Source organism: Scylla paramamosain, chromosome 12, assembly GCF_035594125.1.
Source record: "Scylla paramamosain isolate STU-SP2022 chromosome 12, ASM3559412v1, whole genome shotgun sequence".
NCBI classification, from domain to species: Eukaryota; Metazoa; Arthropoda; class Malacostraca; order Decapoda; family Portunidae; genus Scylla; species Scylla paramamosain.
In genome coordinates, this window is record NC_087162.1 from 18,495,300 (window position 1) to 18,519,741 (window position 24,442).

Consider the following 24,442-nt stretch of genomic DNA (forward strand, 5'->3'; position numbering starts at 1 on the left):
GGTTCATAATTAAATAAGTGTATTTATGGGACTTAATAATCAGATATAGAAAGTGTGTTTAGTATTGTTGTTTAGTATTACAATTAAGCCTGTGGTCCCTTCAGCTTCCGGGGAGACGAGAGATAAGAGGCGCGATACACAGGTGACGTTTGCTTATTTGACACATTTTTAACCAACCTCCCCTATATTTAGAGCCACAGGTGCGGTGACCCAGGTGAGTTGAGCCCTCGCTCTGAGTAGTGGGGAAGGAGGGGAGGGAGGTTCAGGCATGGCTATTGGTGTCAGGGGTTTCTCTGCCACTTTTCCCGTGTGTGGGTTGCCAGTGGTAATTTTCTTTCATCGGGAATATACTGATTTTTGCGGGTTATGTTTATGTTATGTAAGGTAGCGTAAGGTGATGAGGGCAGGGTTGTGGTGAGTGGGGTTTGGTGCTGTGGTGATGTCCTGGTAGCTGTGAGATGCCCCGTCGCCCGCTAACCACCACCACCGCTACCAGCGACGACGCCCCTCCCCTTTCCCTCCTCTACTGGTATTACTACAGAATTACGCCTATGTCACTACCAAGAATAAATATTTGGCAGATTAGTTGTCTTTTGAACGTGGAAGAGGAGGAGACTTAAATTGCTTGTTTAGTCGCCAGTGACTCATCGCGACAGCCAGGAAGGCGGTGCCATTATGACTAGCAGTGACAGGACAGTGGCAATGACAAGATAGTCTTGGTTGGGAGACAGGGTTAATAAAGAGAAAGACTAAAAATACACAAGGTGGGAATAATATACTGACCTAGTTCTAATGGCCTTTATATATATATATATATATATATATATATATATATATATATATATATATATATATATATATATATATATATATATATATAGTATTTGACTTGTCTTGGTATTTGAGTTAGTCTTTCGAATTTTCCACCATCTGGCTACGACTAGAGTCACTCTCAAACTAAATTTATCTGTGCTGTATATCTCTCACCTAACTCCTCTGACTATAAGAAATTCTTTTACTTCTTAACTTCCAAAATGGAGCACATTCTGACTCTTCCCTCTTGCAGGGATCCTCATTCTTGGAGACTTCAATGTTTACCACCAGCTTTGGCTTTCCTCTCCTTTCACTGACCATCCTGGTGAACTTTGCTATCCTCCACAACCTAGAGCAATTGGTGCAACACCCTACTCATATTCCTGACTATCTTGGAGATACACCCAACATTTTTTTATCTTCCCCTAAACTCTAGTTCTTCTGTTTGTGATGTTACCCTGTCTTCTCCGATCACAATCTCATATCTGTATTTAGTCCTATCGCTCCAATCCCTCCTCAGGATCCTCCCAAGTGGAGGTGCCTCTGGTGTTTTGCCTTTGCTATTCAGGGGGACCTGAGGAGGTATTTTGCTGATTTTCCTTGGAATGACTACCTACTGCTTCTGTGTCAGAGATCTGTCTCTGTATGCTGAGTACATAACAGGGGTGATAGTGTCTGGCATGGAGGTGTACATTCCTCACTCTTTTTCTTGACCTAAACCTTCCAAACCTCAGTTTAACACAGCCTGTTCTCGTGCTATACATGATGGAGAGGTGGCCCACAAAAGGTACTTGAGTTTTCCATCACCAGAATCTCATGCACTTTATATTCTTACCCAGAACCATGCCAAGTCTGTTCTCCAACTAGCCAAAAACTCCTTTATTAATAGAAAATGTCAAAATCATTCAAGATCTAACTCCCTTATGATTTAAGGCACCTAGCCAAAAACATCTCCAGTAACTTTGCTTCTTCTTTCCTTCCTTTATTTTAACTAGATGGCACCACTGCTATCACATATATCTCAAAAGCTGAACTCTTTGCTCAAACCTTTGTTAAAAACTCTACCTTGGACAATTCAGGAGTTGTTCCTCCCTCTCCTCCACCCTCTGATTACTTCCTGCCACCTATTAAAATTCTTCGCAGTGATTTTCCATGCCCTCGCTGGCCTGAACCCTCAGAAGGCTTATGGACCTGATGGGATCTCTCCTATTGTTCTCTGAAACTGCACCACCATGCTTGCACCTTGCCTGGTCAAACTCTTTCAACTCTGTCAACATCTACCTTTCCTTCTTGCTTGAAGTTTGGCTACATTTAGCCTGTTCCTAAAAAGGGTGCTCATTCTAATCCCTCAAATTACTGTCCTGTTGCTTTAATTTCCTGCCTATATAAAGTTTTTTAATCTATCCTCAACAGGAAGATTCTTAAACATCTATCACTTCACAACCTTTCATCTGATTGCCAGTATGGGTTCTGTCAAGGCCGCTCTACTGGTGATCTTCTGGCTTTTCTTGTTGAGTCTTGGTCATCCTCTTTAAGAGATTTTGGTGAAACTTTTGTTGTTGTCTTAGACATATTGAAAGCTTTTGATAGAGTCTGGCACAAAGCTTTGATTTCCGAACCACCCTCCTATGGCTTCTATCCATCTCTCTGTAACTTCATCTGAAGTTTTCTTTCTGACCGTTCTATTGCTGCTGTGGTAGACGGTCATTGTTCTTCTCCTAAATCTATTAACAGTGGTGTTCCTCTGGGTTCTGTCCTGTCACCCACTCTCTTCCTATTATTCATCAATGATCAAAACCAAACTTCTTGTCCTTTCCACTCCTACGCAGATGATACCATCCTGCACTTTTCCTCATCTTTTTGTAGACGTCCAACCCTTCAGGAAGTAAACATTTCATGCAGGGAAACCACAGAATGCCTGACTTCTGATCTCTCTAAAATTTCTGATTGGGGCAGAGCAAACTTGGTATTGTTCAATGCCTCAAAAACTCAGTTCCTCCATCTATCATCTCAACACAACCTTCCAGACGACCATCCCCTCTTCTTCAGTAACACTCAACTGTCTCTCTCTTCTATAATGAAAATCCTCAGTCTGTCCTTCACTTATAATCTAAACTGAAACCACATCTAGCTAAAACAGCTTCTATGAAGTTTGGCATTCTGAGTCGTCTGCCGATTTTTCTCACCCTTCCAGCTGCTAATTCTGTACAGAGGCCTTATCTGTCCATGTATGGAGTATGCTTCACATGTCTGGGAGGGGGTTCCACTCATACTGCTCTTTTAGACAGGGTGGAATTGAAAGCTTTTCGTTTTATCAACTCCTCTCCTCTAACTGACTGAATTTAGCCTATTCCTTATTGCTGCAATGTTGCATCTTTTGGTATCTTCTACAGCTATTTTCATGCTAACTGCTCTTCTGATCTTGCTAACTGCATTCCTCTCTTCCTCCTGCAGCCTTGCTGTATGACTTTTTTCTTTCTCTCACCCCTATTCTGTCTCCCTCACTAATGTAAGAGTTCACCAGTATTCTCAATCATTCATCCCTTTCTCTGGTAAACTCTGGAACTCCATGCCTACTTCTGTATTTCCACCTTCATATGACTTGAACTCTTTCAAGAGGGAGGTTTCAAGACACTTATCCTTCAATTTTTGACTACTACTTTGGACCCTATTCAGGAACCGGAATCTCAGTGGGTATTTTTTTTCCTTGGCTGGTGTCCCTCCTACATAAAAAAAAAAAAAAAAAATAAATAAATGAATAAATAAATAAAAAAATAAATAGATAAAGAGTTAAACATTTCCAGCTGCACAAGATTGGGGTAATCTATTGGCTTTGCTCTAATGGTCTCATAAGTTATTGTGTAATAAGTTACAATTCACATGAGTGTTATTGATAGTGGTTAAGCTATTTCAAGCATTTTTACTGCATTGTATCTGAGGTACACTTTTGTGATTCTTTTAGGGAAAACTTTTTGATAAATGTTGTTTTACATTGTAACTAACTGCCTCTCAGATCCTATGAAATGTGGTGATGCTGGCTAATTAGTACCAGGTGTAGGTAAGAACCTTTTGGTGGAGTACCTCAACTGACATAGATCTGCATCTGCAGCTCATATTTCTTACCAAGAGATGGATTATAAAAACTTTTCTGTTCTTTTATTGAGTTGCATAAGATTATTTTCCAAGTCAAGCACAGATTTTATTTAAGATGTTGACTGGCCCATTGCAGTTACCCTCACAATCCTATTTGCAACTCACCTCCAAGCAAGGTGCCATCATACTAATACTGCCCCTTCCCTGCAGAAAGCAAGGCTGAAAGAAGAGAAGGCAACATGTGGAAGGCTCAGGCAGGATACCAGGTGGCAGTGGACAATGGGAATGATGAGGATGACTGGGATACAGATGCTGATTACGTCAATAACATGACAGAGGAGCAGCAGCGATATGGTACAGAGAGGAACCTGGATGCTATTGAGTGAGTGTTGCCCTCTTCTATGTCCTCTGTGCTTATATCTTTTCAAATCTGTATATTAAATTAGAAGATTTTCAGTTTAAGATACTTCAAAAGGTTTCTATATGATGTTGCTATAGACTTCAATTGGATACTATAATTTTCTCTTAATTGTACTCTAATCTATCAGGGAATGATGTATGAAAAGTATCAGAAGTCTAGAATAATGTATTTGCAAATCACATATTACCTAGATTAGTTATAAGACTAAAGGCCATTAAGTGCAAAGAAAACATTATGCTCTTTTGGAGCATCAAAATGAATGCTGCTTACTGTGAAATCATGATCCAAAGTGGTTGGTTTTTACTGCCCTTAAGCAAGCATATGCATTTATATATTTATAATACTTGACATTTTCTTAATTTTCTGTTCACTAGTATGAAAAAGTATCGAGAGGAAGTAATCAACTGTGATGCTGACAACAAGAGAAAGGAGCTGGAGTCTGGACCTAAGGCATCTTATGGTTATGGTGGCAAGTTTGGTGTGCAAAAAGACAGGTAAATTATATAGAAATGTGTAAAGTGGTGTGAGAAATGTGATTGCTAGTGAGCATGAAAAAGGATACATATAACAAAAAACAAATTTAATGAACAAAGTTAAATATGAGAGCTGGCCCTTAAATGTTTAGGATGACTAAGACTTAAAAAAGATCTACATTTAATGTTGAGCAAGAGAATCGGAAATTTGAAAAGTGGTCTTGATGCTTTCCTTTCACAGAATTAGTAAGATTTTCATATAATCATAGGGAAGGCTTGTGTGTGTGTGTGTGTGTGTGTGTGTTTGCGCCATGTTTTAGCTATGCTCCTCATATATATATATATGTCTGTCATTGAGGTACATATATTTATATGTTGATAGTATAATTGTTAACAGAGGGAGGCCACAAATTGAACAGATTAAAAGGCACATCTACTTTTACTGTCATTGTATATGTATACAGTAAGGGAAGGTTTATTTATTTTATATATATATATATATATATATATATATATATATATATATATATATATATATATATATATATATATATATATATATATATATATATATATATATATATATATATATATATATATATATTCTCTCTCTCTCTCTCTCTCTCTCTCTCTCTCTCTCTCTCTCTCTCTCTCTCTCTCTCTCTCTCTCTCTCTCTCTCTCTCTCTCTCTCTCTCTCTCTCTCTCTCTCTCTCTCTCTCTCTCTCTCTCTTCTGCAGGATGGACAAGAGTGCAGAGAGCCATGAGTACGTAGGGCGAGTAGAGAAGCATGCCTCCCAGAAGGACTACTCCTCAGGGTTTGGGGGCAAGTTTGGGGTGCAGAGTGACCGCCAGGATAGCTCTGCAGTTGGCTGGGACCATCTGGAGAAAGTCGACAAGCATGAGAGCCAGAAAGGTGAGCCTCCATCCATAGAGAGATGTACTGATATTCTTAATGTATTTGTTGTTTTATTTAGTATGCTTAGTATGTTTTTATTTTATTAATTTTTCATACATCATCTTTCCTCTTATTTGTTAGTGACTGATCCCAAGGACTTTCCTTCAATGTTGTGGCTACATGAAAATTTTCATTGCCTTCTGTTTGTACATTTTTTTCTTACATTCTCAGGTCTTCATTGCCTTACTCTCTCACTCCAAGTGTCCTGGTCTTTTCTCTCCCTCTCACATTCTGGCTCTTACAGTTTCTATTCTCTCTCTCTCTCTCTCTCTCTCTCTCTCTCTCTCTCTCTCTCTCTCTCTCTCTCTCTCTCTCTCTCTCTCTCTCTCTCTCTCTCTCTCTCTCTCTCTCTCTCTCTCTCTCTCTCTCTCTCTCTGACCCTGTTACCCTTTCATTTACTTTTCAAGTATTGCATTGCTCTTTTTGTTACATTCAACACCATTTACAGTCCACATCTTTTCTCAGTGACTCACTTTGTCATGTCATTCTTCTCAGCTCACAAAAAGCATCTCAATTTTCAGTTTTTGAAATAATGAGTTTTTGTAAATGCGTATTTAGTGTTTATTTTGTGTTACTTAGCTACAATAACATGTATTGAATTTATAAAAGTGTTTCAGAAGCACTCAAAAGTTGTTTTTAGAAAATTTATTATTTTTATAGCCATCCTTTATGTGTTAATTACTATATCTGCCAGTGTATAAGATACACCCCTGTTTATTTATTATAAATTTATTTATATTGATGTATTTTTTAGTAGGATCCATTATGGACACATCTCAACTTTTTCTTGAAATTAAAAAGTGTGTCTTGTATGCTGGAAAGTACATGTGTGAAAGATGGAAATTTCAGAGGTAGCATGGGAGAAACAGTATTATTAGAACAGTTGACTTTTAATGGTGTGGAATCAGCATACATGTTAAGATGTTAGGATGAACTCATAGCTTTTCTCAAATGTTCAGTGAACTTGTAATCCAGCTTGAGACACTTCCTTAACCAGGTTTACTATTGACTAACCAAGCCTGATGTGATCTAACCAATTGTAGCTTTGTGCTACCTAATCTAACCTAGCATCACTCTGCCTGCTCTAGCCTTGCACATCTTGTCTGATGTAATTTGGCCCAGTCTAGTTCATCCTGATCTTTCCTAGCACACACTTGAAAACAGAATTTAAATTCAGCCCTAATTTAGCATATTCCAGTCTTTTTACTTCCTTCCCATACTAATTCCAGACTTTTTTTGTCGTGGTTAACATGTATCTTGTTCCACTCAGTGGCATTATTAATTATGGTCTTCCCCTAATCCCTTATGCCTTGAGTCCATTTTGTATACCATTGCTCATTAACTTATCCTAACATCCAAGGTCTTTTTTTATTCCATTACTCTGCAACTTAGCCTAACATCCATCTTTTGTACCCCTTCTCGGCAACCTCAATATTATGTATGCCGCTTGTTAATTGATTCGATCCATTGTCTCCTATCTGTTTTTCTTATTGATTTACCAAACTTAAATCTGAATTTTTTCTACTTTGGCCTGTGCCTTACTACCATTGCCTGACAACATAACCTTAACCTTTAGTCTTTACCTTCTTCCTGCCTTTCCTCTCCATTGCTCATAATGCAGGTAAGGAGATCCCACTATCCTTGTAGACCAGTTTATTTACATTCATATCTGAATGTTTGTGCTGCAAGAGACAAAGTGAACAGTGAAATAATAAGAAATGGAAAACACAATAGACTGAATGCTTTGTTTTCCTCTTTGTTATCATAGATTATTCAAAGGGCTTTGGAGGCAAATTTGGCATACAGAAAGACCGCCAGGATTCCTCTGCCTTGGGCTGGGACCATGTTGAGAAGGTTGAGAAACATGGCTCCCAGAGGGGTAAGCTAAGTGGTAGTGGTGGTAGTGATGGTGGTGAGTATTGTGATGGCAGCATCCTCCCCTGGTACATTGACTCACTTTCCTCAAAGGACAATTAACTGTGATGTAAATTTTCCTTTGCACACAGTCATGTTTCATTCATGAGTCATGAATTGGCCTTTCTGTATAGAAGAGTTATGTACATCAAGAGCTTATGTTGATCATTCATATCATCCATCTTACAGCTTTATCACAGAAAAGCTTCAGTGTGACTAAATTAAGTAGCTTATTTTTTGTGTATGTGTGTGTGTGGCCTTGAGATGGTTACACCTCTGCTGTATCTTGCTTTGCCTCATTCATGTGCAGGCTGAGTCCATCATGTGGTGATCTGTTGAAGCTATGCAGAGTCAGCCAGGGTGGGAGTCTTGTCCCTGATGCATTCAAGCCATGCTGCACAAGCCTTGCAACAAGCTGTCTAGGATGATGAGCAGCTGTTGTGTGGTTGATGTAGCAGCATGGATGGAATGATGATAGAAAATACAGGATGATGAATGCTTATATAAAATAGAGAAAAAAAAAACAAGTAGATAGACTGACTGCTAAAATAGATGTTTAATGTAAATATTTTTTGCTTGCTATATAATTAGCCAGAACTTGAATACACAGATTAGTATAGTCTTTTAGAAGTCATATTTGTTAACCAGTGTATCATTAATGTCATATTAGGCAGAAGTCATTATTGCGCTTATATCTTAGCATTTGTCATTGTTCAAATCCATGAGTAATAGTGGTAAAAAAAAATTTAAATCTTTCAACTACTTTGTGAATAAAGATTTAAGAAGTTAACAATTGGGAAATCATTTAATCAGAATTTCTTGTCCATCTCATTTAAAAAGGAAAATCTGTCACACCATGCTCATGTTTACTGAAGTATAGATGTGTTGTACTTTAAGTAGTATGCCTTATCTTTAATATTTACATAAGCCCCACAAAATCCTTTACATAGATAGAATGTAATAAATAACTAAAATTCACAGCAGGACATATGTTTGACCTTTTTTTTTTTTGTTTTCACCATGCAGATTACAGCCAGGGATTTGGGGGCAAGTTTGGTGTGCAGAAGGACCGTCAGGACAAGGCTGCTGCAGGCTGGGACCACATTGAGAAGGTGGAGAAACACGAGAGCCAGAAAGGTAACGCCACTGAGGTGGCCACACTTGTCACAGTGCCTCATTGCCTTGCTGTGATGCTGAGGCTTACCTTTGCCATCACCACCACTATCATATAAGGGAAATTCCACCACAGCAATACACCATTTACTTCTTGTCGCACCATCACAGCACAGCAAGAATGTTCTAGCAGCAATTTATTTCATCACAACACCAATGCAGTCTGGTAATAGACGCATTATAACTTCATGCTGCCACTATATTTTCTGACAACATTCATTCTTAACACTAGACCAATACTATAAAGATGTAAAGACAATGTGTCAAAACCTGGAGACCATTTTAATCCAAACAGTGATTATCTGGATATTATATGAATTACCTTTACTTTATTGCATGTAGCGTGTATTGTGTGTGTGTGCATTTGGCCTCATATTTTAAGAGAGAAGAGTGTGGAGTGGGCATGTTTCTCAAGGCACCTGGAATTGTGTGCTCACATCACATTGCTTACACATTGTGTGGATTAATATATGTAGCTGTCAGTCTTGAAGTGGAATTGACACCATATGTATTTACCTTGCTGCATTTGCTATTTATGACATGCAGGAAAAGAGTTTACCTTGTGTCCAGGACCTAAAGTGAATATTAGCAGAACAGGTTATTGCTCGTCCATCCACCAATTTAGCTCACGTGTGTGTGTGTGTGTGTGTGTGTGTGTGTGTCTGCGCGTGCATGCACTTGCGTGTGTATGTCAAAGTCTGATGGCATATTGTCTCCCTTCTTATGCATCACTGGACTGTGTTATATGTGAACTGCTTGCTGCATGTAGACTACTCAAAGGGCTTTGGTGGCAAGTTTGGAGTGCAGAGTGACCGGCAGGACAAGTCTGCAGCTGGTTGGGATCATATAGAGAAGCTGGAGAAACATGAGAGCCAGAAAGGTAAGTACAGAGATGGTTGTTTGCTGTTCCTACCAGGTGTGAGCTGGGAGAGTTGCATTGTAGGAGTGTTTTGAGTTTGGTCACTTTGCAAGTTGGAAAGAAGACAAAGTGAGTCAAAGTGAGGAGGATATGTTGAAAGTAATGGGAATCCGATGAAGATTAAAATGAAAGGTATTTTCAATTGTGGAAGATGAGGTAGAGATGCTTAGAATGAACTGTGTAATCTGAAGTGAGCCATGGAGTATGATATATTTACAGTGAGTTAATGGATGTGGGAAAATGATGAGACAAGTTTTCATAATTCAGCAGACACTGATTGCTACTTGTGATTATATATGCACTGCCTCTTGCCTCTTGAGCTGCTTCTCCTGCTGTGTGTGAGGTGCCTCACTTGCTCTGCTCCTCACAGACTACTCCAAAGGATTTGGAGGCAAGTATGGGGTGCAGAAGGACCGCCAGGACAAGTCAGCAGCCGGCTGGGACCACATCGAGAAAGTGGAGAAACATGACAGCCAGCGAGGTGGGGGAAGGTTCTCTCTGATCATAGATTATATATTATGTTATCAGGATTTTACTTTTTTACATGATCTGTGTAACTCATGTTTTCTTATTTTCAGGAAGCCATGGATAAGAGAGAGATTCACATTCCATAATACTCGTACATAATATTATAACAATAGACGGAATAATTGAAGGGGAAAATTTTATATAAATGTATATATAAATGAAGATATGAATAAGAGCTCTTAAAGACTGTATGCAGCCCATAGATATAAAGCAAACATCACATTGCATCACAGAAATATACTGCAAAGCTTAAGATGAAAAATCAAACAAGATCAGTTTCTTTACTCCAACTTGATAATTCAGGCTGTCATTTGTTTTTGCCTTATAAACAGTTGAAATCAAGACCAATCACACATGAGCTTTATCCTTTCAGTTGTGACTTCATTGAGGATATTTAAGTAAGATTGATTAGCTAATATAAGGTGCCACAGCAATAGGGAATAAATGAATGAGAGACATAAATCTCAAGGTTTGTTTGTTGTAATCATGGTTATAGGAAGTTCAGGAAGGTGTGGGAACTCTTCTTGCTTATCACCATTGTGTAAAGAATATTTAGTAGACATTCTTATTACTACAGTGTGCAGTCACCATTATTCATGCAGGAAGGTGTGCACATGTCATCATCATCATCATTATCATCATCATCATCATCATCATCATAACTCACCATCATTAACATCATTACTGCAGTAAAAAAAAATTATCTTTACAGGTGCATGTTGTCTGGGTTGAAATGAGTTGAAATTGACTTGTGTTATGGTTTGCCACATATTGATTGCTTCTTTCAAGTGTGTGTGTGTGTGTGTGTGTGTGTGTGTGTGTGTGTGTGTGTGTGTGTGTGTGTGTGTGTGTGTGTGTGCATTTGTGAATAGTCTTGGTTACTAACACTGACTGGTAATTAACTCATTGGTATGTTTAGGGAGTGTTTAACAGCAAATCTTGAACACTTACAATATATTTTCTTGAAATTTGTTATTGGAGCACCATGTGTGTGTGTGTGTGTGTGTGTGTGTGTGTGTGTGTGTGTGTGTGTGTGTGTGTGCGTGCGTGCCTGCGTGTGTGCGTGCATGCGCACACGCAAATGGCACCTTGTGTAGGCTTCTTCCCTTTGCTGGGGATGTTGCCTTAATTGCTAGATGAATTATTATTATTATTTTCATTATTATTCTAAGATCTTCTATATAAGATATTCTATATATATAAGATATTCTCTTATATATAAGATATAAGATATATATATAAGATATTCTCTTATAAGATATTCTAGATCATTCTAAGATGAAGGGAACTCAGTGATTTAATGATTCATAGAATTTCTATATAGTATAGTGTTATTTATTTGCCTTGTTATCAAATACACAAATTCAATGCCTTTGCCAAATTCTAAGCTAAATGTTGATTTTGTTGTTGCCTAGCTATATAATTTTAAGTCTGCTCTGTTGCATCTATTCCATTATGCTTAAACCTATTTTGTACCATCTTTTTCTGTCTTTTCATCTCAGCTTTGTTGTTTCCATTGCATTTCCTCTCCTGCTATCTTTTCCTTTTTAGTCTCTTTTTTGTAACAAGTTTCTCCTTGCATCTTTTCTTTTTCATTATCCAAAATACCTGTTTTTTCCTGCTCCCAGTCTCTCTTTTTCTTTGAGTGCTTTGCTTTACCTTTTTTTATACCTTTTTACAACCTTCATTGTAAAGTCTCTCTCTCTCTCTCTCTCTCTCTCTCTCTCTCTCTCTCTCTCTCTCTCTCTCTCTCTCTCTCTCTCTCTCTCTCTCTCTCTCTCTCTCTCTCTCTCTCTCTCTCTCTCTCTCTCTCTCTCTCTCTCTCTCTCCATCTCTGTGCATTGCTTGCTGCAGCTCAACTTTTGTGCTTCATGCAGACTACGCAAAAGGCTTTGGCGGCAAGTTTGGTGTTCAGTCTGATCGGCAAGACAAGTGTGCTGCGGGCTGGGACCACGTGGAGCGGGTGGAGAAGCATGAGAGCCAGAAAGGTAGGGCTGGAGAGAGAGAGAGAGAGAGAGAGAGAGAGAGAGAGAGAGAGAGAGAGAGAGAGAGAGAGAGAGACAGGACTGAGCTAAGAAAGCAACAGAAGGGATAGATGAAGACAGGGAGATAGATGAAGACAGGGATGTCTGTAAATACCAACTACATACTTGATCTCTTTTGATAAATTCATGCATCATAAAAGAAGTCTTATAATCATGTAAAAAGCACAACTTTTCTGACTCCTGCTATCAGATTATATGATGAAGGTAAGAATAGTGATCTAAAGCTCATTATGGTGTGGCTGAACTTTTGATTTCAGTGAGAGCCTGTAGCCAAAAAATTCAAAGGTATGTGTCATAGTTGTTCTCTCAGTTATATCCAGCAGAGTACGGAGAGACAAAACTGTTGTGCTGTGTTGAAGGTCATAGAGCAAAGAGGTGCCACTTATGTAGCAGTCATAAGTAATGTCAATGTTTTTAGTGCACTGGACCTGTATACTATTGCTGAAATCTCAAGTGGCTTACGTCTTTTGACTTTTACTTTTTCTGGCAGACTACAGCCATGGCTTTGGAGGAAAGTTTGGTGTGCAGAAGGACCGACAGGACAAAACTGCTGCTGGCTGGGACCACATTGAGAAGGTGGAGAAACACGAGAGCCAGGTGGACCACTCAAAGGTAAGCTCCTATTATGATATTGAAGTACCATATAAAGAAAATAATAATAATAAGTAAATAATAAAAAAAAACTTATGTAAGTGAAAAATTAAGCTCTAGAATTCATGCCATCAGTGAAAGGATGGCTTGCTTGATATACCTGGATCTTATTCTATATATTCACTGGAACTATGTTCTTGCACCACATGCCAAATTGTCATAAAGAAAGTTTATGAAAGCAGAAGCAAACATACCAGTTCATAGGGACAAAGACTGATAGAAAGACAAGTTAATCTTGACACAATTTTTTATTTATAATTTTTATCCTTTAGGGCTTTGGAGGGAAATTTGGAGTTCAGCAGGACCGCATGGACTCATCAGCCCATAAATTTGCTGAGCCCCAGGGAGGAGTGGGTACCAACTACCAGCGCACCAAGCCAGAGATCAAAGGTAGGAGGTAAAGGAGGACATCAAGGACAAAATATAACCAATTTGTGCTATGGTTTTAGATCAGCAGTAGCAAGTCCCCTGAGTGGGATGATCTAAAATTTGGTTTAATTGTATAATTTACAGCTTCCTGAACTATTTCTGTTTTCAGATTCAGCAGTTGTAAACTTATACTTCCTGAATTTAAGTTTATCCCTTGGGAAAACATTTTTCATATTAAAACTTTTTATAGGTTCAGAAAAAGCATCAAGCCTACGAGCACGATTTGAGAATCTGGCAGTGGAGGAGGAGAAGAAGAGGAATGAGCAGGCAGATTTAGACAAGAAGAAGCGGTTTGAAATGGACCAGGCTCTTGTACAGAAGGAAAAGGCTAAGTTGGCAGAACTGCAGGAGGAGGAGGCAGCCAAACTCAGGATGAAGCATGAAGAAGAGGAGAGGCAAAGGGAACTGAAAAGACAAGAGCAGATCAGGTGTGTGTGTGTGTGTGTGTGTGTGTGTGTGTGTGTGTGTGTGTGTGTGTGTGTGTGTGTGACAAGCAGTGATGAGGAATCCAAACTACTCATATTATTGTGACTTTCCTGTATGTAAAATTAACAGATGTGTTTGTGTTGACATGACAGCAGCTCTCCATCATGTCATTGTGTCTGTGATGGACTTGATATCAGAGTGTGCACACTGTTTGCACTCAAGTCACTCCTCATGTGCCATACCAAAAGCACCAGTACCCTCATAATGAAATGCTTCCTGTGATTACTGATGCTGACTATACCAGGGCCTCTGCTTTTGTTAATTCATCATCTGCAAATTTCAACTCTTTATGAGTTGGTACACCAACTGCCAGTGAAAGTGGTGTACTGATGTTTTTATGTTTTGTGTCACACACGCATCAAAGTTTTTTGCTTTATTTCTCCTGCTGTCAGAAATGGTGAAGCACTCAGCTGGCACCTTATTAAAAGTAAAGTTCTTTATGACAAAACATGCCTTTGTTTAGAGCAGTTTGTTTCACTGGAATGGAATTATCATTATTTTCATGTTATCTTTTCAACCATCTCTTCACACAACACAGTTCTTTGTGGCAGTCTTTTCTCCCTAAAAATGTAGTTATACCCAAGACCACCTTTCTGGAGGGAGTCACTAAGATTTATATTGGTTTAGGATATTAAAGGCTTGCTTGCCATTAACACTTAAAACATTACATCAACATGAAATGTCTGAATAAGTTTTGCACAATTTATGGGCAAGTGGGATAAATGTTAGTACTCTTTAATGGAATCAAGAGTCAAACTGAGTTGTGACACGTAGAGATGTTACAATTGACAGATGTTGAAACTGCTTGGTGATATTGCCACAATTTTATAGTAAGCCCTCTATTTCGTCAGAGGTGGACACTTTTCTTGCACTATGAAATGAAGGTTTGTTTATCATTTGTGCCACTTTCATTGGTGGTGGGGTGTAATATGTATCAATGTTTTGGCAGGATATAAAGAAACTTAAATTTTCACATCAGAATTGTGCTTCAGCATTGTTCTTCAGGTGCCTACTACTGCTGATGGCTATTGCAATTTGTACTTAACAGCTATGGTTCCTCAGAATGGCATTTAAGTGCCTTACAGTGTGTATGAGGGAAAGATGCTTTTGGGATCTATTGTATGTGATGGCTTCTAAGGAACATGAGGTTATTATTTGCACTCAAAGTTAAGCAGGCCTAAAATGAGTTGGGAGCAGAACCTCATATTTGCTTTGTAGCTGACCACTAGACCCTCTGGACAGATGGTGAGTCCATCTGACTATTGCACACTGATCTTTCTTGCTATAAATAGCCCAAATTGCTATTATATATTTGCAGACATACTTAACATTGAATATAGATGTGGACTATTTGCACTTTTCAGGTATGTATGAAAGGTCACTTACCCAGATGGTTGTAAATGCAAGAACTCTAGTGAAGACTTTTATTTTTGCACTGAAAAAAACCCAGTCTGTCCAAATGACTGAGCATCATTAAGTGATGACTTGTACCACAAAAATTTCCTTCATTTGTAGCTCTGGGTTGGTGCTCAAAAAAAAAAAATTCAGATTCCAGAACTCCAGATCCAGGGTTCTTAACCTGTACTCTTCTTCATTTGTTACTTGTTTTTTTAGGAAAGCTAGAGAGGAGGCTGCTCTGCCTGAGGAGGATGCCCATTACCTTCAGGATGCTGCTGCTGCTGCTGCTGCTGCTGCAGTCGCTGCCTCCAATTCCACTACTACTCCTGAACAGGTGGGGCCTCTCTTCTTCCTGTCTTCCTTCTCTTCCTCATCCTCCTCTGCCTCCTCTTCTCTCTGCCTCAACTGGGCCATGCAGACAAGGTCCCTGATGAAAGGTTGTTACACACACACACACACACACACACACACACACACACACACACACACACACACACATACTATTGAACTTTTCTGTCTCATGGGTTAAATATAGAGGACTGTTAAAAGGACTCTTGACTTTTTGTGATTTGACTGTCCATCAGACTGGCTCTCCACCTTTCCTCCTCCTCCTCCTCCTCCTCTTCCTCCTTGTGTTTCATAATCAATAACTGATACTAATGCTACTTCTTTCACTTAAAACACACACACACACACACACACACACACACACACACACACACACACACACACACACACACACACACACACACACACACACACACACACACACACACACACACACACACACACACACACACACACACACACACACACACACACACACACACACACACACACACATATTTAGAATTCAGTCCCCAAAAAATGTCATGTAATAAAACTTGGGAAAATTGTAAAGAGGCCTGAGTAAGAATGCAAACCAGGAAGCAATAGGTCACAGGGAAAAAGTTTATGATTAACTTCAAATAAAAAAACATTACCCAAAGACCATAAATGAAAAGGAAGAAACCTGTCACCAAACACAAGAGTAGCCTTTCATTTGATCAGTGAGGAAATGGTAAAAAAAAAGAAAGAAAGAAAGAAAGAAAAGAAAATACATTACTTTTAGGACCAGTGTCCAAAAATTTAGTATGGAATCCATACTGAAAAATCATACTGTGAAGGTTTAGAAGGTACAGAGAATGGCCATAAGACGAGTGTCTATCCTGGGAAATCATAGGTATGAAGAAAGATTATTAAGCTTCAGTTTTCATTACTGGAGGAGAGCAGAGAAAAATTGAATATAATTATGCAGTACAGTCACATCATAGATAAATTGAAAGGTTGTTATTAATGAATATATTTAATGTCTAGACAGTCATCATTAAGAAGAAACAGCAAGAAAATGTGTAAGAAAATTTTAGAAAAGATATATGAAAAAATTCAGCTTTCTGAGCTGGACAATAGATGAATATATTTATGGAGAAGTTGTGTGTGTAAAAATTTTCAGTTGTGAAGAAAATTATGATTAAAGAAAAGGATACATCAAGCTTGACTCACTCTTGTAAGAAAGTAGATAAGAACAATTAGGTCGGAACACATTCACACATGTACATATGACATTGATATGTGGAACAGTAGTAATAGTAATTTTTGCACTTTTTACTTGTTTTTAGTATTTAGTATTTCAGTCCATTGCTTTTTTTAAGTTTTGATTATTTTCATTATAATTTTCTATACACACTAAGTAGAAGAGGAAAGGTCCAAATGAGGTGGAAGAAAGTGACTGAAAGGGAATTGTTTACATGCACAAAGGAACAGTGAGAGATGTACCACCTGGGAGTAATACTTTTGATTATTACTGTACTGGAAGACTTGAAGAAAATAACTAAATGAAACTGGGACACTGAGGTCCTGTATTTGAGGACATCCTAAGTGTGAACCTGGGCCGTGCCTTTTGTACAGACACGGGTGTGGCATCACACTAGGCAAAAATTGATGAGCACAAACTTGAGTGGCAAGATTTTACAACCAGGATTACTTGATCTTGAGATTGGATTGCTGAGTTTAGTTCTTTGTTTAATTCAGGAGCTTCTCAGTAAACAATGAGCAGTTGGTCAGGTGGACTGGAATTTGAATGTGTAGGATGTATTCATCAGTAAATCACAATTACTTTTCAATATATCTGACAGTGTGAGCAACAACAATATCATCCATAAAAATTTGTGTTTATTTTCATGTAAACAAAACCCAGAGATGTGTCTACACCCAAAACAATGAGAAAATAAGTATTTTGGAGGCTCCATACTGCACACTTGTTAATGGAAAGAGTGATAGACCATCCTGTGAACTGCTCAGTAGCTATGACTCAACCAAAACACATTTTGTTTTCTAATCTTCATTGCTAAAATTCCAAGTTGATTGAAAGAATTCTATGACAAGTACAGTTTACATCTCACCACTGTTGGTTGAGTAGATGAAGTATTACATGTTAAGACTTAGTGTTCAGTTGCTGCTCACCACTTGCTGTTTGAGCTGTGGCTTGTTGAATATTGCCAAGTGCGATGTCATCTTTTATGTCTCTTTTTCATTCACTTTCCTGAAAACTCTTCAACATTATGAGGTAACATGTAAACCATCACAAAAGTCTCAGAAAGAAAGAGGAAGTGTCACAGTAACCTTAGGACCTTGTCTGAATCTGTGACCCCACTCTGCCTTTCCCCTTTCTTGTCCTTTGTCTCTTCTTCATCCTGCTCTAATACCCTGCCTGCTTACTGTGCTCTTTCTCTTTCAATGCTGACTTTCCTCTCCTTTCTACCACTTCCAGTCCTCTCCCTTCTACCTCTTCCAGTTCTCATTTGAGTACTATTCAGTCATTTTACCACTTCCTTTCTCACATCATATCATGTATCTTTTTTTTCCCCATTATGCTTTTCATTATGCTTCAGCTCTGTGTTGCCTTTTCCTTAAATATTTTTTTTGTGTGTTGGTGTTTTTTTTCTTAGAGTAAATACTTGGTAATAATTGAGTGGTAATTTTTCTTAGATGTTCATTTTCATATCGCTTTTTAAAAATGCCATAAATCTGCTGGCTACTTATTTTTGTTTATTTGTTATTTTTTGCCTCCTTAGAGCTTTAGTTAATGTCTAATGGTTAAAAGCTAATAATTTATACGTTAACTTAATAATTTTTGCTTAATATTTTTTTTTACCCAGCAATATGTTTTTAATTTATTTATTAATATTTTTTAAGGCATTGGTTTCTTTAGCTGCAAGCAACTAGATTTAGCCTGTCAATGTTGGTGTCATGTATGAGGTGAGGCTGGTGGATGTTGTAGCTGTGGTAGTGATCCATGTTATAATGCCTTGAGTGGTGCATAAGTGACCATAACACACCATGTTACAAGGCCTAGATTGGTGTTTATGCAACCATATTTACACCATCACCTATCCCCACTTCCATCCTTTATTTTTCATTACCTTAGATGTATACTGGTTCCTCTCCCATGGCCTTTACCCTTGCATTGGTCATATGTCTTATAAGTCAACTCCCCCATCACTCCAGGTGTACCTTTGTTCCTCTCTTCTACCTACCTTCTTTCATCCTTGCACTTACCCATTCCACAAGGGGTGCCTTTACTGCTTCAGTTCCATCCCTCCATTGCCATCTCTTTTCTTTTTACTTCTCTTCCCAACCTTCCACCCAAGCACCTTCCCTATCCATCCTTGGTGTTTGTGCAACATTGGTCAGCATTGCACAGTCTTTACCAACAAAACCCCAAGACTGACAGACAGCCTGATGGTGACAGCACAACACATCCTCCAGGCACACCCATCACATCACATCAGCATGAACTGTATGTGTGGATGTCCCCAAGTATATGTGCACCTTTCATGGCCTGTGGAATCCCACCACCCTCTCTCTCTCCCTCCCCTCCCCCTATAGATTGTATGTATGTATGTATGTATGTGTATTGTGTTACCACTCCAAGCACACACTCCAGTAAAGTCAGGCACATGTAGAGGTTCAGTGTGAGGTTGAACACCTGGCAAGGTGTCAGTAAAGGGCAGCAGTGTTAAGTTCTTCACCAGACATTCTGTGACTCTGTTGTCTGTTTGGTGACATGACATGTCTTTCTGTACTTCAAATACTTACACTAGACTTGTGTGAGTTTCATCTTCTGGGAGGTTTGTATATGCTGGGAAGCAAATTACAGTACTTAGGGAAAAGATCCCTCCCCCTATATTTTTTTTTTTTTTATAATTGAGACACTTTGATATATTTATGTCCATGTGTAGTAACCATTTTCATGTCAGTAGGAGTCCTCCTGTGTGTTGGTGTACTTCCTCAGGACTCTTGGTGTTCCCTGTATGTAGTTCTAAACAATATCAGTGCAATATCTTTTCTTATGGTAGATAGTATTACCCTCCCCCTCCCTAAGCAGCAGCAGTAGCAGAAGCAGCAGCAACAACAACAACAATACATAAAAAGACTGTCTTGAATGGCTGGCAAGTGATGTGTGAGTGAGGTCATTCTAATGCTTGTTCTGTATGTAGGTTTGGGCAAGGACTATGTGGTCTTTGGTGTGAGTTTGTGAGTGGAGTGCATGAAAGTGTGTGAAAGTATGGATTGAGGCATTTAGTTGAGCAGTAGCGAAAAAATAGAAAAAAAATGTGGAAGAAGTGAATTAGAATGAGAGGAATGAACGTGAATTGTAGTGTTGCAAGTAAGGCTATGAGTGAGTTGTACTTAGTGTCATCAACTCTGTCCTGTTCATTTTGCCACCTAAGGACACATGAATATGGTAACATCCTTAGCAAATGATTGGCTCTATGTATTATAGTCTTTTAAAATTTGTGGCATACTGACTCTGTATTCCTACCAAACATTTGTGTGTTTGGAAGATACAGGATTATATAAATACAAATAATCCAAAATAATGAGCATTTTACTAGGAATTCACAAAGTCTGTATTCCACACCTAGTAAAGGAAGACAGAAATACACACTGAGCAAGTGAGAGGATCACCCAGTGTTTGCATTGTCATGTTTGCATGCCCTCAGGTGATAAAATTGCTGGAAAAGATTTGGTAATATTAAGTACAGCAAAGTGAAGTGATGAATGGAAACCCGTAAGAACAAATAGAATAAATGCATGAGTGGAGTAGAGAGAGAGAGAGAGTGAGAAAGAGTGAATAATAAGCATGTGAGGGTGTAAATAATTAAAATTAAGGACATTAATAAATGGATACATGAGTAAGCAAGAGAATGAGGGATTGAGAGATAGATAGATGGCAAGCAAGCAAGCATTGGCTGCCGCGCCTGCACACTGGTTGCTTGGTTGATTGGTTGGTAGGCGGAGCGGGCGGCGGCGGAGGAGGCGGCCTTCAGGGCAGAGAAGGAGCGACTGGAGGCTGAGGTGCGCAGGCAAGAACTCCTCCTAATGGGCGACACTCCCCAGGTGACCCTCCCTCCCTCCCCTCCCTCCATTACCTACATTCCTTCCTCTATTCCTACGTCCCTCCTCCTCTTCCTTCTCCCCCTCCATTGCCATCTTCATCATTACCCTTTTCCTTTGTTACTCAGCATTGTTATTCTACTGTGATTATCGTTCTTTCTAACACACTTCTCCTCAGCCTCATAATCATAATCATCATCATTATCATCTTGATTAATTAATCAATAGTGGTAATAATAATAATAATAGTAATAATAATAATAATATTAATAATAATAATAATAATAATAATAATAATAATAATAATAATAACTGCTTTGTAAACAGCTACCATAACTAAATTCCCTCTAAATTGTATGTGATGCCTCCTCCAGTGTGTCTGAGAGAGAGAGAGAGAGAGAGAGAGAGAGAGAGAGAGAGAGAGAGAGAGAGAGAGAGAGCAGTATGCAACTGTGGCATCCTACGTAAAGTGCTTGCATACACACACACACACACACACACACACACACACACACACACACACACACACACACACACACACACACCAACAACAACAAACCACAAGTGAAAGTGAAACTCTGTCATTGGCAGGGGTTTGTATCCTTGACAGTATCCAAGTATCATTTTGATTTTATCTTGGATACTGTCAGAAGATTTATTAAATAAAGCTTGGGATGATACCTTCATGATGGAGTTGTTATAAACATTCTATAATTCCTTATTCACTATATATGGTTATGTATTTGCTCTCTTTTATCTAACAGAAGTGAATTTGTGAAGTTTGGAGTTGTTTGTAATAATGAATGAGATACATTTATATTCACATGACTTGCAAAATACTAAGCTGCAAACAAAATTATATTTCCACAATTATTGCAGAATTTGCTACTTGTGGAAGTGATTCCTAAGGCATCCAACTCTGCACACACACACACACACACGTGCACAGGCACACACACACACACACACACACACACACACACACACACACACACACACACACACACACACACACACACACACACACACACACACACACACACAACAAGACACAAACACTCGCACATTCACAACTCCAGACCCTTACCACATAGGTTGGTTGCACGTCACAGCAGACTGTGGCAAGGCGGTGGCAGCTGCCATCACACCCAGTGATGCCCATATAGAATAATAAATAAATAAAGATGGGTGGAGATGTCCCCCCCCACACACACACACACACACACACACACACACACACACACACACACACACACACACACACACACATTGCATACTTCTGCAGAAAGATTTATATTGTAAGCTTCAGAGAGAGAGAGAGAGAGAGAGAGAAAATTATGAGTTATGTTGATTTTGTGTGTGTGTGTGTGTGTGTGTGTGTGTGTGTGTGTGTGTGTGTGTGTGTGTGTGTTTGCTTGTTTGTGCATATGTACACGTGTGTGTGTGTGTGCGTGTGTAAATTCCTTTTGCTTTTGTATATCTTGGGTTTGTCTTATAACATCTTCCTCCTCCTCCTCCTCCTCCTCCTCCTCCTCCTCCTCCTCCTCCTCCTCCTCCTCCTCCTCCTCCTCCTCCTCCTCCTCCTCCTCCTCCTCCTCCTCCTCCTCCTCCTCCTCTTGACTCCTCCTCCTCCTCCTCCTCCTCCTCCTGACTCCTCCTCCTCCTGACTCCTCCTGACTCCTCCTGACTCCTCCTCCTCCTCCTCTGCCTTGTGTGAGTCAGATGAGGGAGGGAAGAGCTTTTATAAATACTACTTTCTTTTACTTCACTATTATAACTCTTCCGTTTCTTGTATTCTGTCATGGTGTTGTCTTTCCCCTCTTCATTATGTCAGTTTTGGTAGTGTAGTCTCCTTTATGCTTATTTTGGGGTTTGTTTGTGTGTCTGTTATTTTCCATCTTTATATATGTATTTGTCTCAATTATTTTTTTTTCTTATTGTTTCATTGATTCATTTTTTGTCCTGTCTGCTTTTACTGTTTCCTCTTGTTGCTTATATTGTCTTTGTCTATTAGGGTGTCTGCTTTTTATTCTCTCTCTCTCTCTCTCTCTCTCTCTCTCTCTCTCTCTCTCTCTCTCTCTCTCTCTCTCTCTCTCTCTCTCTCTCTCTCTCTCTCTCTCTCTCTCTCTCTCTCTCTCTCTCTCTCTCTCTCTCTCTCTCTCTCTCTCTCTCTCTCTCTCTCAGAAGGTACTCTAAGATAACCAGTTAAATTATTCTTTCACATTTTGATAATCTCTATTGTTGAGAGGGAATTGTTTTTTTTTTTTTGCTGATTATACTAACAAGCTTTGTGCCTCAGCTGCCAAAATTATGCTGAAGCCTCATTGCTTAGGTATTGCCGTGTTTTTTCATAGCTGACTTTTGCACCTTTTTCACTGAGCATTGGTATGAACAGCACATCTTTGAGAGTGTGTGAATTGCAGGGGCACAGCAGCAACCCACAAAATTTTGGCCTTGTGGTTCACTGGGAGAAGAGAATGAGAGTTAATAGATGGTACTCCATTTTTTGTGACAGGGAAACAGGGCAGCATTATGAGTGTGTGTGTATCTTTGTGGCATGTGCTGCTATGCTGTGTGTCGCAGCATGGCAGCGGCAACAGTATGGCAGCAGGTTATCGTTGCTGTGAGATGCACGTCATGTAGTCCTGAGTTATGTTTGTTCACCTGTCCAGCTTGGATCCTTTGTCCTGTTGCCAATCACTAATGTTGATCTGTACACATTTGTTTAAACATTTTATTGAGACACTGTCTTCTCTGCTGATTGAGCACTGATAACTAAAATAGAAAAAGGTAAGATTCATGTGATGTTACTGATGACTGATTGTAATCGAAATGTTTCTTCCTTCCCTCCCTTCCTCTGCCTCCCTACTTCCCCTCCTCCTTGTGTTATGGGGAGACAGAGCCCAGTGGTCACCTGTCAAGAGCCAGCTGCTGTGCCCCCAGCTGTTTCTCCTGCACCACCTGCCCCAGCCACAGACGCCCCGCAGGATGAGTCCATGGGCATCACAGCATTTGCTCTGTTTGACTACCAGGCTGGTGAGTGGCAGCAGTGGTGATGTGAGATGAATGAGAATTAGTGAAACAAAGGCAATGTTTATTCAGCAAGTGCTCGTTGTTGTTGGTGTTGAAAGCATGAAAACTAAAAACAAAGGAAGCCATGTTTGAAGTTAACTGGTGATATTGCAGTGAAGGCGGTGAATTTCCAGAAGAATCTGTATATTAAATACTTTAATGTAGCAACAGCAGTCTCATCTACCATCAAAAGGAAGATTACTCATAATGTATTAATAGTCACTGAAGCACCAGGTGTATTAATGATCATTTGTATTTGCTTGTTTGAACTTCATAAGTCTTATCATGGCTTAATACTTTTCCTTTTTCTACAGCTGACACAGATGAGATCTCCTTTGATCCTGATGACATCCTGACCAACATTGAAATGGTAAGCCACTGTCTGTCTTGTTTTCCACTTCCATTGTATTCTTTTCCATCTTGTTCCAGATTCATCCTTCCATCTCAGTAGAAATCAGGTCAGTCCTTGTTTTGAGTAGAGTTTTTGTCTGGATTATTATGATCGCAAGCAAACTATTTCTTTCTTATCAGTTATAGAGCACTATCAGAGTGCTTATCAGTGTATCAAGCAAACAAAAGGTTCACTGTATTGCATCCATCCTTGAGTGTCATGCTTTGTCTCACTAACAGTT

General features: G+C 39.2%; 1 protein-coding gene across 15 annotated transcripts in view; it reads left to right on the plus strand.

Moving 5' to 3' along the window:
• LOC135105809 (src substrate cortactin-like) overlaps positions 1-24,442 on the plus strand; it is a 28,057-nt gene continuing 3,615 nt past the window's right edge. Inside the window, exons 1-16 of one of the 15 annotated variants that reach the window (XM_064014367.1) lie at positions 1-142; positions 4,117-4,288; positions 4,702-4,821; positions 5,539-5,714; positions 7,525-7,635; positions 8,697-8,807; positions 9,613-9,723; positions 10,133-10,243; positions 12,168-12,278; positions 12,826-12,947; positions 13,259-13,376; positions 13,606-13,843; positions 15,516-15,633; positions 20,637-20,741; positions 23,639-23,774; positions 24,125-24,180. In XM_064014367.1, the coding sequence (XP_063870437.1) occupies positions 4,146-4,288; positions 4,702-4,821; positions 5,539-5,714; positions 7,525-7,635; positions 8,697-8,807; positions 9,613-9,723; positions 10,133-10,243; positions 12,168-12,278; positions 12,826-12,947; positions 13,259-13,376; positions 13,606-13,843; positions 15,516-15,633; positions 20,637-20,741; positions 23,639-23,774; positions 24,125-24,180 (1,887 nt within the window). In that variant the 5' untranslated portion in view covers positions 1-142; positions 4,117-4,145. Of the gene's footprint in view, positions 215-382; positions 530-4,116; positions 4,289-4,701; positions 4,822-5,538; positions 5,715-7,524; positions 7,636-8,696; positions 8,808-9,612; positions 9,724-10,132; positions 10,244-12,167; positions 12,279-12,825; positions 12,948-13,258; positions 13,377-13,605; positions 13,844-15,515; positions 15,634-20,636; positions 20,742-23,638; positions 23,775-24,124; positions 24,181-24,442 lie in introns of those variants that run through there. The other 14 variants (XM_064014368.1, XM_064014369.1, XM_064014370.1 and 11 more) reach the window with 14 other exon arrangements.